At 39.9% G+C, this 18,768-nt stretch overlaps 1 protein-coding gene across 1 annotated transcript; it reads right to left on the reverse strand.

The window, feature by feature from the left end:
• Positions 1–15,665: 15,665 nt before the first annotated feature.
• Positions 15,666–17,174, reverse strand: LOC127657053 (5-hydroxytryptamine receptor 1B-like). Its single transcript, XM_052145693.1, has one exon. The coding sequence runs from the start codon at positions 17,172–17,174 to the stop codon at positions 16,026–16,028; it is 1,149 nt and encodes a 382-aa protein (XP_052001653.1). The 3' UTR covers positions 15,666–16,025.
• Positions 17,175–18,768: the final 1,594 nt, after the last annotated feature.

Consider the following 18,768-nt stretch of genomic DNA (forward strand, 5'->3'; position numbering starts at 1 on the left):
TTGCTGCACCAGCATCAGCAGATCACGTAACATGGTTCAGTGTAGGTGGCGCTATTGAATAGGGGCCCCTTGTGTCACTACAATCGACACAATGTCGAGTGAGTGACAGAAGGGGAACGTCTAGGTTACTAGTGTAACCCCCGTTCCCTGATGGAGGGAACAAGATGTTGTATGCAGAACCTGACTGAACAGATGCATAATCCCTGGCTTTTATACCGTTATGTCCAGGGGCGGAACATGCAAATTCTGTTCGCCAATTTTTATTGGCCTTTTTCATATTCAGAGTTGTCTGAGGCTCCCGAAAAAAGCTACACTACAATCGACACAACGTCTCGTTCCCTCCATCAAGGTCAAGGTAACTTTATTTGTCCCCGAGGGGCAATTTAGATTACAGTCAGCAGTAACAAATATATTAATCAAACAACAACAATAAACACAACCACAGAAGAACATAATTTATATTAGAATTTACCGGGTATTGTTAACAATGGTGATAACAGTCGAAATAAATGACCTTTTTAATCTGTTTGTTCTGCATCGCGGCAGACTATATCTGCGCCCGGATGGCAGCAGCATAAATTCATCCCACAAGGGATGACTGGGGTCAGCCAGGATGGCTCTCGCCTTCTTCAAAGATCTGACCTTATACAGGTCATGTAGGTCATGTAAGGGTGTGCCAACAATTTTGCTGCATACCTTCACGATACCTTGGAAGATAAAAGGGACGTAAAGATACAGAGAGGAGTTCAATGTCCGGCGTACACAGTGACTCTCTGACGACTACTGTACTGCACCAGTTATTGTTTACGTACAGACACAATCCCCCGCCAAGTGACTTACCGGTCACTGCAGGATCTCTGTCCAAGCGATAGGGAACTCCGAAGCCATCGATCTCCAGATCGGACTGTAAGTCGTGTTCCTTAAGCCATGTCTCTGTGAAGGCGAGAAGACAGGCACTGCTATACTCCGCCAGGAACTTAACGTTTGCCTGAAGCTCGTCAACTTTATTCCGGAGTGACTGGACATTAGCGAGGATGACTGTGGGAAGGGGAATCCGCCTATGTCCCTGTCTCCTGAGCCTCTGGCGTACACCGCCGCGTCTCCCTCTTTTCCTTGCTGTTGGCCTCGTCCGATGCGCCCTGTTCCTCTTCACTGCTGCATAAGGGTCCGGCACCCGGAGAATCTCTGGGGATAACTGCGGAAGAGTCCACGGTGCCTACGCTGGTGCTGTGCAAAAACAGAAGGAATTCCCGACTATGCTGGAGAGGTTCTCCAAACACGAGAAGTCCGCATAAAAAATGACATAACAGCATCAACAGAAAAAGAAGGCCGTTCAAATTCAGGTGAATGATGTTGCTTCCGTTCATATGCAGATCAATCCAATAACGGTTAGTAAAAAACGATAACGTAGACAAACAGGACAAGTTAAGAACCACGGTTAAAAACTGGTTAAATAAACACGTAAACCGGTTTAAAAAAAAACAAAAGAAAAACCACAGTTCCCATGTACATGGACTACACACCACTCTCACACACTGTTGCTGCGTGTCGTCATTACCAGCGCCACTCCCATGGAGAACGGGGGTTATACTAGTAACCTAGACGATTGTGTTTGTGGCTGTCCAAGCTCCGAAAGCACCATAAAGTCATCCATAACACTCGTGCCTTAGATCTCAATTCTTCTTAAGTCATATAGAGTGTTTTGTGAGGAAAAGACAGACATTTAAGTGTTAATTCACTTGTTTGAAAATGGCGTGCATGCAAGAATTATCTTGTTTACATGAGCGCACCTGACGCCAACACTTTGGGCTGTCAAGATCTGCTTTTGCAGGATGTGCTGTGATGCCAGGCTAAAGTTTAAAGGCAGAGGAAAATAAATTGCACACATTGGTTCTTATGTGTATTTTCACTATTTTTGTTGAATGTGTGAAAATTAACAAGATTTGAGGACTGGTCAGTCCTCCGTGCCCCCCTTGCAATACCTCCGCACCCCACCTACAAGGCGTGCCCCAGTTGAGAACCACTGTCTCAGTCCGATAGAAAAATTGTGGGCAGGACTGAAAAACCATGTGCGAGCAAGGAGGCCTACAAACCTCATTTTGTACTCAGTGCTGAATTTTGTCTCTATAAACAACATATTGAGGAATATTTTCTTACACAGATCAGCCAAATAAATTACTTTTAATGTGGAATTGGTTTTATTTTATTTTTATTTAAAGAAAATTTGTGACACTTAATGTTGTGACACTTAATTTGTGACACTTAATTTTGATGGTCCCAAGCAGACATTTAACTGACTATAAGTGACTTATCAACTGGCTTGCTTTAGCTAGTTAACAATGTATCAACATACATTCAGCAGATTATCAATAGCCTGTATAACACCAGCAAAATAACAGCTTATCAACGGACTTGCTATAGCTAGTAAACAGTGTTTCAACAAAAATTCAGTAGACTTTCAGTAGCCTGTATATAGATCTCTATTAATGATCTACTTACATTATTGTTGAGAACATGAGTTCATTAAAAGGTCATTCATAAATAAATCTATATACAGGCTACTGAAAGTGTACTGAATATTTGTTGAAACAATGTTTACTAGCTATAGCAAACCAGTTGATATGTCACTTATAGTCAGTTAAATAGTCACTTTTAGTCAGTTAAATATCTACTTGGGACCATCAAACTAAAGTGTTACCATTTAGAATAATGCTGGAATAACTTTATGTATAATCTCTATAAACTGTGCAACAGCAAAGACAGGCCAGACTCTCCTGATTATGGTATAACATATTTGCAAAGTCTGTGCTCCTATGAGACAAGGTTGTGCTATTCCAAATGTCAAAATATCCTTGAGAAAGATAAGACACATGCTATACTGAATGCTTAAAAGTGGAATTAAAAGTGCTCGAAAGGCCTGGCATTCACAACGTGTCACTTCAAAGTGGCCGATGTTACGGATTGGGCTCCCTTCTCTAAAGCGTATGAATGTCAAACGTCAAGACGAAGACCCCTGTCAGAGTGGTCTGTTTCCTCTCAATCTTAGAGAGTATTTGGATCAAACTTAATGATGTTTTTGTCTTGACATTTACAATACTGATGATAGCTGTCTGTTATGTTGAAATATAATGGATTAATGTTGGCCTCTGTTAAACTCATTATCTGAACAGCATGCTTAAGGCAAAACCTAAATGTTTCCAAACAAAAAGTCTTGTTTTTGAAAATAGTGTTTGAACCAAATATATTACCATATGTTTTGCCGAATAATATCATCATTTTCAAATTAATAATCCTAGGATGTTGAGAATAATTACAAGGTGCAACAAAGACAAAACAACAATAAAATAATATTAAGCTGCTACCATAATGTAAACATAGTTATCTAGTTATCTTTTGATTGGCAGAACCCCTCCAGTTAGCTTTGTGAAGAATCTTCTCTCTCTATCTTGAAATTCACAGCATGCAGCATAATTGTTGTAAGGCAAAAAAGATTTAGAGATATTTCTGTCTACTGTCATTTTTGACTGATTTTATATATATATATATATATTTTTAAATAAAAATGGCTTTCTTCATCAGAACGGTACATGCTTGGTGACTGCCTTACATTTGTCATCTGAACACACATAATGAAAATCTGAATTGATTCTATGAATCTAAGTGGGTTTGTCAAACAGTGTTACACCTTTCGTGTTCCCGGTCAAAAAAAAATAAAACAAGAATTAGACTTAAACAACTTATCTCTGTAAAGTTATACATGTGAATGATGAAATAGTGTTCTTACTGTTTGGTAATTTTTTATTTGGCCGATTTGATTTGACCGATTTAAAAAAAAAATAGTTTCCTTAATCTAAATCAGACATGGGCAACTTACGGCCCGTGGATCTGGACCTCCACATGGTTTAACCTTGCATTGGGCCCTCCACATGAATTGAACATTCTTAGGGTTGCCAAATAAGAGATGCAAACCCCCAATTAGAGATTTATTCTTGCCCAAATTGGAAATATTCCAATGTTACACCTACTCTGTTCAATTTGGCAACCATACAAGGGAGTGCGCTCTTTCTAGATCTCGCTTTCCCTGTGCAATATTCTGCTTAAGGAAAAGTGTAATACGACCACTCTGAGTCAATTTGATGTTGTGTGTACTGTTTGGTGCTACTAAGTTTGCGAGCAAACCTTCTCATTGATGAACTTTAATAAAAGATAAACATAAATCTCGGCATCATTGACACCTGGAGGGGAAATCATTGACATGCAAGCAAAAGGAAGCGAGAGAGAAATATGTATGTTTTTGCAGTGTATACAGCTGCTTACAAATGTGAGTTGAATGCTTTACCATCACTCCAAACTGTGTAAATATGTACATTGTTTAAGATACAAGTGTTGAACTGAGATTGGCTAAATCTAGCAGAAAAACATCACGTGTGCTTGAAACATTACATCCGTCAGCTGTTAAACGGAGAATGCTTCAGTGTTGTAAAAAAATTTTTATTGTTCCATTTGGTAGGATACCACACTTTGAAAATTCATACACTACATGGCTGAGTGCATAGTAGATTTTGTAAGAGCATAGTTGTGTGTCATTTGGAACACACCTGAACTCCTGCAGTAATAATTTATCATAATCATGCAGCCTGTTTTATTCAGTTGTGTGCTGAATGGAAAGCCAAACCATTGACGAGACCCGCATTATGACCCTTTTAGTGCGTAAACGGTTAATGTTTTGAGAATAAAATAAATAAACTGGCCCACTTTGTGACAAACATAGAAGTTTTATAATATATATATTTTTTTATTAAAACAGACCCCTGATGTACAGAGTGTTAAAATTTATAATAAACTACCAGAGAATAGTTAACAAAATAATTTATAGTAAACTACCAGAGAATAGTTAACAAAATAATTTATAGTAAACTCAGCCTTTTATAATTTTTTTTTAATGCCTGATTGAAAATGATCTGCCTTTGTAGAGCAATACAATATGCAGTTGCTGAATAGTCCTTTCAGTTACAACACTTCAGAAAATTAAGTACAAGAACCAAATCAATGAGGAACGTCTTGGGTTACTTAACTGTAACACCTGTTCCCTGATAAAAGCGCAACGAGATGCTGCACTGATTTAGCGCTTTGGGAATATCTTTAGGAGTGACCAGCTGTGAATATGTGTGTAACACTTCAATGAAATTGACAAAATGTATAGCCTCCGCCGGTGACATCATCAGGATGCGCCGGTAAAGGGGCTATAAATAGATGCGCCACAGGTGCATCGTCAGGTATTTTGTCTGAAGAGCAGTCCTGGGGCATCCTCAGTGCGGCAATGAAGCACAGCATCTCTTTTCGCATTTATCAGGGAACAGGGGATACAGTTAAGTAAATCAAGACGTTCCCTATCAAAAAGCTACACTTTGATGCCACGCTGATTTAACGCTTTGGGAACGAGAATACCCACGCCACCGCACTGTGGATGTCCAGACCCCTTACGGTTGTGTAGTTGTGCTCACAAGAGCGCAACAGGTCTCAAACATGAGCTTGTGATGTATACTCAAGGACATAAGAGCCCGGAGTAGCATGAACATCCAAGCTATAGAATCTTATGAATGTATGCGAGGACCAGCCGCCACATTACAAACATGTTGCAGAGGGACACCTCTGGCCAAAGCTTTAGAGGAAGCTACCCCTCTGGTAGAGTGAGCCCTGATACCAACTGGCGAAGCTTGACTGCGCGCCTCATAGGCCAGGGCAATAGCATCCCTCACCCAATGTGACATAGTGTGCTTGGTGGCAACCGCCCTTTTGTTACGACCCCCATGACAAACAAATAGTTGCCCTGATTTGCGTCACTGGCTAGTGCGGTGGACATAAGTCTGAAGGGCGCGGACTGGACACAGTCCTTGAAGTCTTTCCTACTCCGCCGTTATAAACGGCAGGGAGCAGAAGGCTTCGAGAGTGACCGGATGTACGGTCGAGAAAGGAACTTTAGGCAGGTAGTCAGGGTGAGGGTGCAATATTGCTTTAGCCATTCCTGGGGCAAAATCTAAGCAGGATGGCAAGACGGACAGAGCCTGCAGATCCCCAATTCTTTTTAGAGAAGTAATTTCCATAAGAAAAACCATCTTGAGAGTCAGAAGTTTATCAGACGCTGACTTTAGAGGTTCAAAAGGGGTCTGAACCAGAGTAGCTTCCACACTGCCAGGTTCTATGAGATGGGAATACATTTTGACACTTCCTGTTGAGGGGATGTCGAGTATTCAGCGTCCTGGACTAAGGCTGGAAGCAACGGAACACCCAACATTTTGTTGTAAACCGCTAACTCCCGAAACACCAGAGGCGGCGGGAAAGGAGAGGTTTCGTGGGGGTATCGGGAAGGTACAGGTTTCACATGCCCCTGGGCGCAAAACTGACAAGGTTTTCTCTTTTTTGAGATATCTGCCCTGAGGTCTTGCTTTAGGGGCTGCTGAGGGCGACGAACCGGCCCCCAGTCTCTATGAGGGGGAGCACGATTCGCCACTCTTTGTTTTTGAGCCTCCCATCTAGAAGGACCGGGGCGGGGCTGGGTGGCCGACGACCCCTCCCCCTGAGTGCGGCGAGGAAGGAATTGCCTGAAGGCCTCCTCATGACTCTTCGCCTCCTGGAACCTGGTGATAACTGAATTCATAGCATCACCGAATAAGCCAGAAGCCAAAATCGGGGCATCGAGGATGAAAAATGTTTCTTTATCTCTGATGCTCGACAGGTGGAGCCATATGTGTCTCTTAGTGCTGACCAAAGCAGCCATAGACCGGCCAATGGCTTGAATCGCCTGCTTGGTCACGCGGAGAGACAGATCTGTGGCTCGACGAAACTCTGAGAACCGTGGTGCCCGCACTCAGGTCCTTCAACAGGTCAGCCTGGTATGCCTGTAACACTGCCAGTGTGCAGGGCAGCACTAGCCTGACCTGCTGCCTGATAAGCCTTCCCCTCAAGCGTAGAGGTGGTCCTGCATGGCTTTTTGGGGAGAGTGGTTTTTTTTAGAGACCCATTTATAGCCCCTATACTGGCGCATTCTGATGATGTCACCAGCAGAGGCTATACATTTTTTCAATTTCATTGACGTATTGCACACATATTCACAGCAGGTCACTCCTAAAGACGTTCCCAAAGCGCTAAATCAGCGCAGCATTAAAGTGTAGCTTTTTGATAGGGAACATTGTATCTCAAAATTAATACAGTGCTGAACATTGACAAATAATAGTCTTTGATAATATATTAATATATTGCATATGCAAATTTGTTACAACATTGTTCTACAGTGACCAGGCAGCATGTATGGATCACTTCAGCCATCTACTCGTTATAATTGTTAATTCATGTAAATGTAATTTCATATATATGCATGACACATTTTGATATTTTCTTCTTTTTTTTGTTTTTGTTTAATGAAGTGGATGGTTTTAATTAAGTGAAAGTAATGTAAAATGTGTTTATTTTATATGAAAATAAATGGTGTTATTTAGTAATTTATAGGTAAATTAGGTATTTACTGTACTGTATAAATTAGGATTATGGTCAGATTTGACAGGCAATACTAAGATTGACTGTAACGAAGACTGTAGAAGTGTAAAGACTGGAAAAGAATGTGAAAATGAGCACATATTCAAGTGATTTTGCATGATTGGCATAAAGACATTGTGATCTGTAACTTTGTTCCTTTGTGCTTTCAATAAAGAAATCAGGCAAACAAGTAGAAGATACAGTAGCAGAAAACACATGCTTTTAAATTAATAGTTCACCAAATATTTGAATTCATGCATTTACTCCCCCTCATGTCATTACAAACCAGTGGTGAGGCCACATAAGGGCCAGGGTGGCACTGGTCCATCCAGATTCATGGCTGGTCAACACAATCAAAACTGCCAGAATATAGTTTGCAAAAAAAAAAAGAAACAAAATTTTGTTGCATGTAAATACTTTACAATCATGATAACAATCATATTTCTGTCATAAATATAGTTAAAGGTTTTTATTTAAAACAAGAAAACTTTGATATGTTATGGTGAATTGAAATGGGTCTCGGCGTGCTTCTCCCCAAGTCGCTCATGTTTTGTAGTCATAAAACTTCACCAGCTCAGAACATTATCCAGTCATGCCTGTAAATGGATCCGCTCAGCTGGTAACTGATCCAAGATGCATGTTTTTATTCCACTTTGAACAATAACTTGGGAGTGTGGTAGATGTTTCTGTAAATGGCATTTCTGTGGTTTGGCATGCAGGGTATACTTAATATCAAACACACAAACAACAGCCACACATACAGTAATAAGTATAACTTTTTCCAAAACCTGTCCTCTTTTTCGGACTTCTGGCTGAGCGTCTTGACAGACGGGGTGTAGCAGTCATATTAAAAGTGGGGGGACACAGCTGTAGGTGGCTCGCACAGACCTAACACTTACAGTGCAGTATTAATATATTACAGTATATATTAATATGTATGTATGAGTATTATATTAATATATACATATAATTTACTTTTAATGTTGTAGTATTTTAAAGATTCATGTATTGCAAAATAATTGCAAAATTTTGCAAAATTAGCTGCAAAAATAAAGGCCATCTTGTGGAGCATTTGCTTCTGTTTCACACATCACAATAAAAGATTGAGCACAAGCTGAATACATAATTTAATCAGTTACAATAATGACAATTGTGCATGCACACAATTAAATTTTTTACTCTGTGCTTGTGCATTGTGGGATTTAAATGTATCAAAGTGTTTTGACAACATTTAACTAAAATTCATTTGGATCCATTTAATGATTCAGTGACCATTTCTGGTGATTCCAGAAAGTGGTGACAAATGAGTGTCTTGTGTGAAACAAGTTAGTCACTAAACCAACGATCAAAAGAAAATTGTAATCCTTTAAAATTTCTATGTCTACAGACCTACAAAGAGAATTTAGTAGAGGTTTTAAGCATTATAAGAACAAAGTAATTCTCAGCAGCTCACAAATTGTATGGAAATTATACATTTGCTTTTATCAAAAGACAACATATCTAGTTGGACAATCATATAGTTATGAGTTTCAATAAGATCCATATGTTTTCATGTATAAAAAAGCATGTCTACATATCTATTGCCTTCAGTAAAATGCATGTGCTCTAAGAACACAGCCGAGCTATCTTTTTTCCTACAGTTTGTCGACTGCACACCAGCATAGAGGTAAAAAAACATCCTGGTTACTTTCGTAACCTCCGTTCCCTGATGGAGTGAACGAGACGTTGTGTCGATGTAGTGACACTAGGCGTCGCCCTTGGGAGCCCCAAACACCTCTGATCTTTGAGAAAAGGCCAATGGGAATTGGCGAGTGGAATTTGCATGCCACTCCCACCGGACATACGGGTATAAAAGGAGCTGGCTCGCAACCACTCATTCAGGTTTTGAATGAGACAGCCGAGACAGAGTCCCGGCCAATTCAGCGGGTAGTTCAGTGTTGTTGCAGGAGGGACACAATGTTTTGTTCCCTTCATCAGGTAATGGAGGTTACGAAAGTAACCAGGACATTCCCTATCTGTCACGAACTCAACGTTGTGTCGATGTAGTGACACCAGTGGTCCCTATACGAAACGCCACAACTAGCTGAACTGTGCTATGTGGACTGGCGGTGTGAGATGGGCAACCAATGCATGTCTCATTGCCAGAACACTTGCCCATCACGTAACCTCCCCCAATGCTCATACAAGCGTTGTACGGTCCCTCGCACCTTGGGGACAGGCCGCCTCAGCCGTGGCCTCTTCTCTTCTCTTCTTTTTTTCCTCCCCAAAAAATAATGGAAATCATTCAGCAGGGGGCCATAAGTGTCCACGACCTCGTGAACACAGCTGTAGGGTAAAAAGCACACGCCTCCGGGAAGAAAGGGACCGAGGCGGGGCACAGGCGTGAGCGCCCAGGAACCAATCGTAAAGCCGCGAATGTTCAGGGTAGAGTGGAGGGTTCCACTCCAGCCCGACGCTCGCACCCGCCTGGGCAAGCATGGCCAAAAGCTCCATGTCGGCCTGTGACTGTCGAGTCCTCGGCATCAGACTGGAGCAGCCCGCTCTCCGATGCTGCAATCGAGAGCTCATCTGCTTCGCAAGTCCTGAATGAGATCACAAACTCAACCTGAGACGAGTTGGTTGTCTCATCCCAGAACTCGACTGGGGCAAACGAGCATCCTGGGGATTGGGAGGTCTGTGGGGGGTTACACGACAGAGCGGCTCCAATTGGGGTCCCCAAATCGCCCCCAGTGCTAACCGATGCAAGCTCATACCTGTAGGTAGGAGGACCGAGGTGGGGAACCACTGGGTTGGCCGCTGGGTTGGAAGAAGGAAATCCACAACTGCAATGATGCCATGGTCATGCTCTTGCAGTGAGATCATGACCCGCCCACGAATGCTGTCTCAGCATGGGCAGTGCGCAAGCATGTGAGGCTGCGATCGTGGCCATTAGAAACGGAGAGGTAACGACCGCGAACAGGAATTTTACACAGACGGAAAGCCATCTTTAAAAAGATGCTCTCCCATCAGTGCCACTCTTTTAGAAGGGAAGAATATACTCTTTTAGGCTGCTGAAGCACCCAGGGACATTCTCTGCACTCAACAGGTGCACGAGGGGGAGAAACCACTGTAATGCGCAGTAAATCCAACCGCTTTTTAGAGGTGAATGGAACGGCAGAGGGATTCAGCTCGCTTAACACATACTCTCAGCTCCGAAGAGAAAATCTGAATGAGTGGTTGCGAGCCAGCTCCTTTTATACCCCTATGTCCAGGGGAGAGGCATGCAAATTCAACTTGTAAAATCCCATTGGCCTTTTCTCAAAGATCAGAGGTGTTTGGGGCTCCCAAAGGCGACCCCTAGTGTCACTACATTGACACAATGTCAAGTGAGTGATAAATAGGGAACAGGAGATGATATTAAAAATAGCTTTACATATTTAACACAGATCTAGTAATCTGCTTTAATTGGGGAAAACAACCTAACAAATTATTACCTCACAAACATAATGTAAAAATATAATCCAATAAAGAGCTGATATAAACTCCACATACAATGTGTGCTTAATCTCCTTTTTTTTTCTTCTACACTGCATTTCAAGTAATGCTGCCAATCAAGAACGATTTGCCTAAAAATAACTCTCATTTGTATGTTTCTAATCTCTAGATTATTCATTTAGATCAACATCAGTTTCGATAAAAAACATGGATAAATTAGCATTTTTGAAAACAACTTAGAAATTAATGTAGCCGCTTTGATAAGACTGTCTGACTGACGGCCCATTATGTAAGGGTTGTATCGGCTCTTGAAACTCTCCTGTGATTGGCTGGATGGTCATTCAATCAGCCCAAAGTAACAAAACACAAATAATACTGTATACAAATCCACCATTTGGAACTGGTATGGATTTAGCTTGGAAAAGTGCAGAGGTAAAAATATCACCTTTGTAAAGAATGCGGCTGCTACGCCCCTGTTGACAGGATTTCTAAACTACCTAAAATGCCCTGGATTGATTTTATTTTTTTTTACATTGATGTGCTCTTTAAAGTCCTCATGCATTCTATGTGTGTTTATTTGCCATTTAAAGCCATGTATACCTAGCGCATCCATTTCATAACCAGATTTACACTGTCTCTCTGTGCATGCACACTGTGTGTGTGTGTGTGTGTGAGAGAGAGATAGAGAGAGCGAGAGAGCTTTACACTTTGTCTCTTGGCACTTCTCTTAATTTATTTACATTGTTTTACACTGTGTACGTTTTTGCACCATTCTTTGAATGCAGCCATTCCTTTCTAAGCTGCCAGGCTTTTGGCAATACAAATGTACAATTATTTGTCATGCCAATAAAATATTTTAAAACTGAAATTGCTACCTGCCAAGTGAATGAAACAAAACATTATTTTTAATGACACATTATGCAAACAAGAGGTACTTTCCATACAAAGTAATGATATAAAAAATGTGTTTATCAATAACAAAATAATGTAACATTATTTTAAAAAGTAACATTCCCAAATGACTAGAATAGCTTTTAAATAGAACACCATTTCTATCACATCATAATGACATTAAGGTAAATTACTAATAGTAAACATAATAATTGTTTACAAAAACCACAACTGATTATTGTAGTTGTACCAGTAATTGTGCAACAATAAGTATTAGGCTGCATGAAAGAGAGAATAATGACACATACTGGCAGAGGAAAGAGGTACGCATCATAATATTAATGATGAAATTGGCACAGAATACAGGTACACCCACTTGGAGATTTCCGGCCTCACCCTTTATACAAACCTCTTTGACTTTCTGTGGAAATGGAATAGAAAGAGATGTTTGGCAGAATGTGATGGCTGTTCTTTTCCATATAATAAAAGTGAATGGGGACGGGAGCTGTCAAGCTCAAAAAATGAAAAAATAAAATAAAAAAAACACACACACTCACACACACACACACACACACACACACACACAACACACACAAACACACAACAAAAGTAGTCCATAAGACATGTGCGCTATATTCCAACTCATCTCAAACCATATGATTGATTTGTGTAAGGAAAATAACTCGAATGATATTGTTGCGGTAGTTTTGATTAGACATTCAAGAACAAACAACGTATCATGTTATTGACATCAAACCTGGCGTGCCATATTTGGATGCACAGTACAGGAAAGCAAACAAATGGCAAAAGGAAGAATTTCAGCAAAAATGAAAACTCAACATTTTACGTGCCCCCATGATTATATGAATATTGAATGAATAATGATTCAAATTTAGGTCTGTACCTCACACAAAGCTATCATATGGCCTCAGAAGGCTTGAATACAGGGCCTATGGACATTTTAGTGCATTTTTTTTGTATCTCTATTCACTTTTATTCTATAGCAAAGAGCAGCCAAGACATTCTACCTAACTGCTCCTTTTCTGTTCCTTGTAAAGAGCAACACACACAAAGGCAATTTTTACCAAAAATGTTTAATTGATCTAACCCTTAAAATGTGTTTTGTTGGTGTAACCTAATGTATCAGATTGATTCAGTAATTTTAAATAATATTATTTGACTTAAACCAGATGATTTCAATGTTATTATAACATGAAGCACATTTTTAGGTTAACATCTTTTTCAGTGTACACTGCAAAAAGTGGTAACCTGTAATTGTTAGCTAAAGGATCTATTTCTACATGATCTAACTTGTAGAATTTCCTTTTAACCTAATTTGTAAATTTTTTTTTAGTCAGATTAAATAATATTAAACTTGATTAAAATCAGTAACTGACAAAACATTCCTTTCAGTGTATCGAGTAAACAATGACAGAATTTAAAATTTTAGGAAAACTTTTCCTTTAATCTGATTATGATTCACTCTTTCAGTTTCTAAATGGTGCATGGTAATAATTAAGCAAGGTCAGACCAATTGGACAATAAGCTGTGGTATATCACAATGCAAGAAAACATGTAAACAAATTCATTAAAAGCACGATAAACCAGAGAATCATACATATGATCCATTTCTCACAATTAAAGTCAACTGTAATTGCATGGCTATTTAAATTGCGAAGGAACAGATGGTGGTTAATATATCAGGCATGGAAAAAGCCCTTGCGAATAGATCTAATGAAGGTCGAGGTACAATGAAGCTAAAGCATTTTGCTATATACTTTTTCAAAATACAATTTCAATGACCAATGACTTTTCCATTCATTTGCATCAATTTCAGTTATAGTGCACAGACATAAATGCAGATCATATTAGAATTGTATGTGGATTATACCAAGGTCATATGTTATCAAAGGTATGTGGTAATCATATGCCTGCAAATGAGTGCTTGTCTGTTTGCCCGAGATTAATGTTCCATCCTAGAAGACATTTCGGGAAAGTAGTGGAAAATCTCTTCAGCACACTTTATTTAAGATGAGTCATCTTTTGCAACAAAATATAATTATTTTCATTTTAACCAGAGTAAAATAAACATGAAAAGAAAAAAAAATTATCAACAACAAAAGCTTTAGTCATAGATGTGTGGTTTGTTTTGCAGTGTGTAATTTAAGATAAACCCACTACATCAAACGGGATCAGAAGTCAAGAGATTAAAATTAATTCAGCCAACAATCAAATAATGAACTGCTCTTCATTGTTATAGTAATTCTACCCTTAAGATATATTAATCATCATAAACTTTCCCTTTTTTCCTTTTTGGGAAAAATGAATACTGAAAAAAAAAACTTTGCTCTCATAACGTTGACTTCTTTTCCAGCAGCAATTGTTCACTCTTTTTGCGAGCTAATTTATTATTCACTGTTAAATGCTCCTGACAGGACAGCTTACACTTCCCGCAGGTGTTTTTGGTGGCATTAAACATTCAAGCTTAATATTATTAAATTAGATCTTATACACTCACTGAGCACTTTATTAGGAACACTATGGTCCTAATAAAGTGCCTGATGTGGTCTTTTGCTGCTGTAGCCCATCCGCCTGAAGGTTCATTGTGCATTCTGAGATGCTATTCAGCTCACTACAATTACACAGAGTGGTTATCTGAGTTACAGTAGTCTTTCAGTCAGCTCAAACCAGTCTAGCCATTCTCCGTTGACCTCTCTCATCAAAAGGTGTTTCTGTTCACAGAACTGCCGCTCACTGGATTGAACAATAAAAACATTATTGTTTTTGGCCCCATTCTGAGTAAACTCCAGGGACTGTTGTGTGTGAAAATCCCAGGAGATCAGCAGTTACAGAAATACTCAAACCAGCTCATCTGGCACCAACAATCATGTCACGATCAAAATCACTGAGACCAAATTCTGATGGTTGATTTGAACATTTTGGTTGATGTGAACATTAACTGAAGATCCTAACCCATATATGGATGATTTTATGCATTGCACTGCTGCCACATGATTGGCTGATTAGATAATTAAAAAGCTCTGCTGGCTGGTTGAAATATATCAGCAAGTTAAACGATCCAACATCAATGCCCTCCACATAAAAATGTCCCCAATTTCACTGACTGCAGGAGGAGGGTTTGCATCCTAGTAACTTTATATATTTAATCATGGTGGGTATTGATTGAGACACTGGCTTATTGTGAAAAAGCATAATTGTGGGAAATATCAAACATGTCTTTTTGCAAAACTGAGGCTTTGCAGTGACTTTTCCTGGTATATATCACTTCCATATGGGCTTGATAGGTCGATATTTCCCCCTGCCCCTTTTTGGTGCATCTTTGATGCATTACTCACCTCCTGCAGTAGATGTGCCATTCACAGTTACTCTCTGATCTCTCCTGCTGCCAAGTGACAGATAATATGACTTATGAGTGTACAGAGCAGAAGGTGAACCTGTTTAACCGAATTAATTTATGCTACAATCTCAATTCTTTCATCAGTCTTCAACCAACACGTCCAAATCTAGAAAGCCCTCTTTTTCAGTCATTTTAATTGTGCACGAGTCATTTTGCTGTGTATATATTTAACCTCAGTACTATACATTTCCACTGCTTATTTGTTATCTCTTTGAATGCAAGGTGTGAAAAGGGCTTCTCACCAAACCACCTACATGTGTAGCACCACTGACAAGCAGAGTAATGACATACCAAAATAGATTTAAGGATTTCTAGTTTATAGGCCTATTTTTCAGTATTGACAAACTGATTTAAGGTAGCTAAGCATGCATTATTGTAAGTAACACATTTTTCAGTCATAAAACATAAGGAAAAACATACTGGATTTAAGCACAAGCAAATGGATAACCCAACTTATTTATTAATTTTAGGATAAGTCGGCAGCTATTGGCAGAGAGCATGTCAGAGCAGTTTAATAGTTTGATAAAGTAATTTGATAAAGACAATGCAGTTTTTGTGTACAGTTTTGCGTTATTTGCCACCACAAGCTATCAAAGCAATATAAGTAGAACAAAATCCAAATATTCTGTTGAATTTTGATCTAAAAGCTGGCAGCTATGTCTTCTAATGAGGCCCATGTAACAGAGTTTATTTTACTACAGTCCTAATCTCAACATCTGCAAAATCTAAAGTTAATGAGTTTGTGGAAAGCTTTTTTAAAGTCATCATTTGACATGGTGTATATTATCGGGTTGATGAGTGAGTTGAGGTAGCCAAGCCATGTAAAAAAGTCAAACAGTTCTGGAGAAAACATACAGGATGGGCAGAGGGACACCAGCAGTGTGTAAATGAAAAACGGCAACCAACACACAATATAAGCTCCTAAAATAATGCCCAATGTTTTGGTGGCTTTTCTCTCGCGCGCGGCCGATATTCGCTTTTTCTCCAGAAGAGAATCGGACACCGTTACTCGAATTTGATTGTCACTGTTCAGAGAGCCGGTGTCAGAGCAAAGCTCTTGCCGTCCACAATGTAAAGGAGAGGTTGAAGCCACAGACGCGGGCGAATTCGTGATGAGATGTGCTGAAGTGAGTCTTTTCCCCGCTTTTTTGGGAGACTGTTTCAAGATGCGCTTCCTCGCCTCCACGTAAATCCTCCCGTACAAGGCGATGAGTAGCAACGTGGGGATATAGAAAGCCCCGAACGTGGAGTAGATGGTGTAAAAGATGTGGTCCGAATTTACCGTGCAGATGGTGAGCTCCCCCGCCTTCACCTGGCGCCAGAAGAACGGTGGCAGAGAGATGGAGATGGCGATGATCCAAGCGGTCGCCACCATCCCAGCGGCGCGCGCTTGCGTCCGTTTTTTAGCGTACTCGACCGCGTCCGTGATAGCCCAGTATCGATCCAAGGCGATTACGCACAGGTGGAGGATGGACGCGGTGCAACAGGTTATGTCTGAGGACAACCAGATGTCGCAAATAACCTGTCCAAGCGTCCACTCGTGGGTGACCGTGTAAAGCGCGCAAATGGGCATCACGAGCACCGACACCAAAAGGTCCGTGACGGCCAGGGATGCGATCAAGAAGTTCGCCGGTGTCTGGAGCTTCCTGGACTGGGAGATGGTCGCGATGACAAATGCATTGCTAAGTATTGTGGCAAGAGTAAGCAGACCAAGAACGGATGCTAAGGTGACTTGGAAAGCAAAACTTTCTCTCTTTTCTTCAATATTAGGCGTTAAAGTCGCATTGGTGCCGGTCGAGCTATTCAATACCTGGTCGAAATTCGCAGGTGTTGGTTTGAAGTGACCGCTGCCCTCCATTCCAAAAGGCATAGGACAAAAATGCAAATTATGTCTTAAATTTTCCGTACATCAGCGTCTTATATTTGTGCATAGTGAGTCCTTCTTATAAAGTATTTTCTTCACTTCATGATTTCTGTCAGCTCCAAAATCAGTTCCAAACAAACGACCTGTAATGTTTCTGATTTGCGACGTGCGAGTATATCTTTCCGTTTCATTCTGATTCTCAACCTTCAGTCTCAAAGATACAAATAAAATCAAATAAAATTTCAGTCAGCTTCACACGTAACAGTTGCAAAAAAAGACAGACGTAATGGTCGCAAATCAGGACAATCAAGCATCCCAGAAGTTGTGCAAAAACATTTATCTTCCATCCTTCCTCCTCAGTGTTCCTTTGTCTTCACTTTCACATATGAGACATATTTAAAAGATAGATACTTTGCACGCTATCAACTGCAATATTTCATCGGTTTCACTGATAGGCGGGTGCAGGGTCCTTGCTTTTTATAGGGCTCTGATGCAAAAGTTGCAGCTTTGATAACCATGATCTTCTAGTTTGAGGGAGGATGCTGTCCTCTGGGTCTTAATGCCTCTTCACTTGACACTGTCCTTTAAAGCAATCTTAAAGGAATAGCTCACAAAAATACAAATCTGCAATTATTTACTCACCCTAATGGTGTTCAAACCCATATGCTGTTATTTTTCTTTGGAACACAAAATTTGAAAATTGTAAGAATCTGTACACAACTTATTGCCCTCGCAGTAAGTTTTGCGTTCCCTCGCAATAGTTTGCTTTCCCTCGCAATAGTATTTGCATCCCCTGTCAATAGTTTGTGTTCACTCGCAATACGTTTTGCTTTCCCTCCCAATAGTTTGATTGCCCTCGCAATACGTTTTGCGTTCCCTCGCAATAGTTTGAGTTCCCTCGCAATATATTTACCATGGTTTTACTAAAATAACCATATTTAATCCTTGATATTTGTAGTAAAACCATAGTAGTTCAAAACCTACAGTATGTTAATAAGTCATAATTTTGTGGATATTTTGATTTTAATACTACTATTTGTATTAAAACTATAGTAACCACAAGATTAACAATGGTTAATCTATAGTAAAACCATGGTTATTATATGGATACAGTATACAGTATTAGAAGCATGGTTTACAATAATACTTTTCAAAGATACTACAATATTACTATAGTAAAAAATGCCAAAAACTATGGTTACTACAGTCTACAATATTGGTAGCACTTAAGGTGACATTTATTAACATTAGTAAATGCATTAGTTAAATATAATATATTGTAACACAGTTAAGGATGGGCAAGGAGGAGGCGAGAACCGGCTTGTCAATATAAATGATAATTTAATGAAAACTAAAACCAAAAGCACAAACATAAACACACATGACGGACATGCCCGTAATTCTCTCTCTCTCGAACCATCGTCACCGGCTGCCTTTATCCCTCGCGCGCCTCATCAGGCCGATTGGGGACCGGGCGCGCGATATTCCGACCCGCCCCCCCCGCTCCACACACACACACACACATATATATATATACAATGAACAGCTGTATATTTATTAATTAACTAAGATTAATAAATGCTGTCAA

Source organism: Xyrauchen texanus, chromosome 16 (genome assembly GCF_025860055.1).
Source record: "Xyrauchen texanus isolate HMW12.3.18 chromosome 16, RBS_HiC_50CHRs, whole genome shotgun sequence".
In the NCBI taxonomy this organism is placed as follows: domain Eukaryota; kingdom Metazoa; phylum Chordata; class Actinopteri; order Cypriniformes; family Catostomidae; genus Xyrauchen; species Xyrauchen texanus.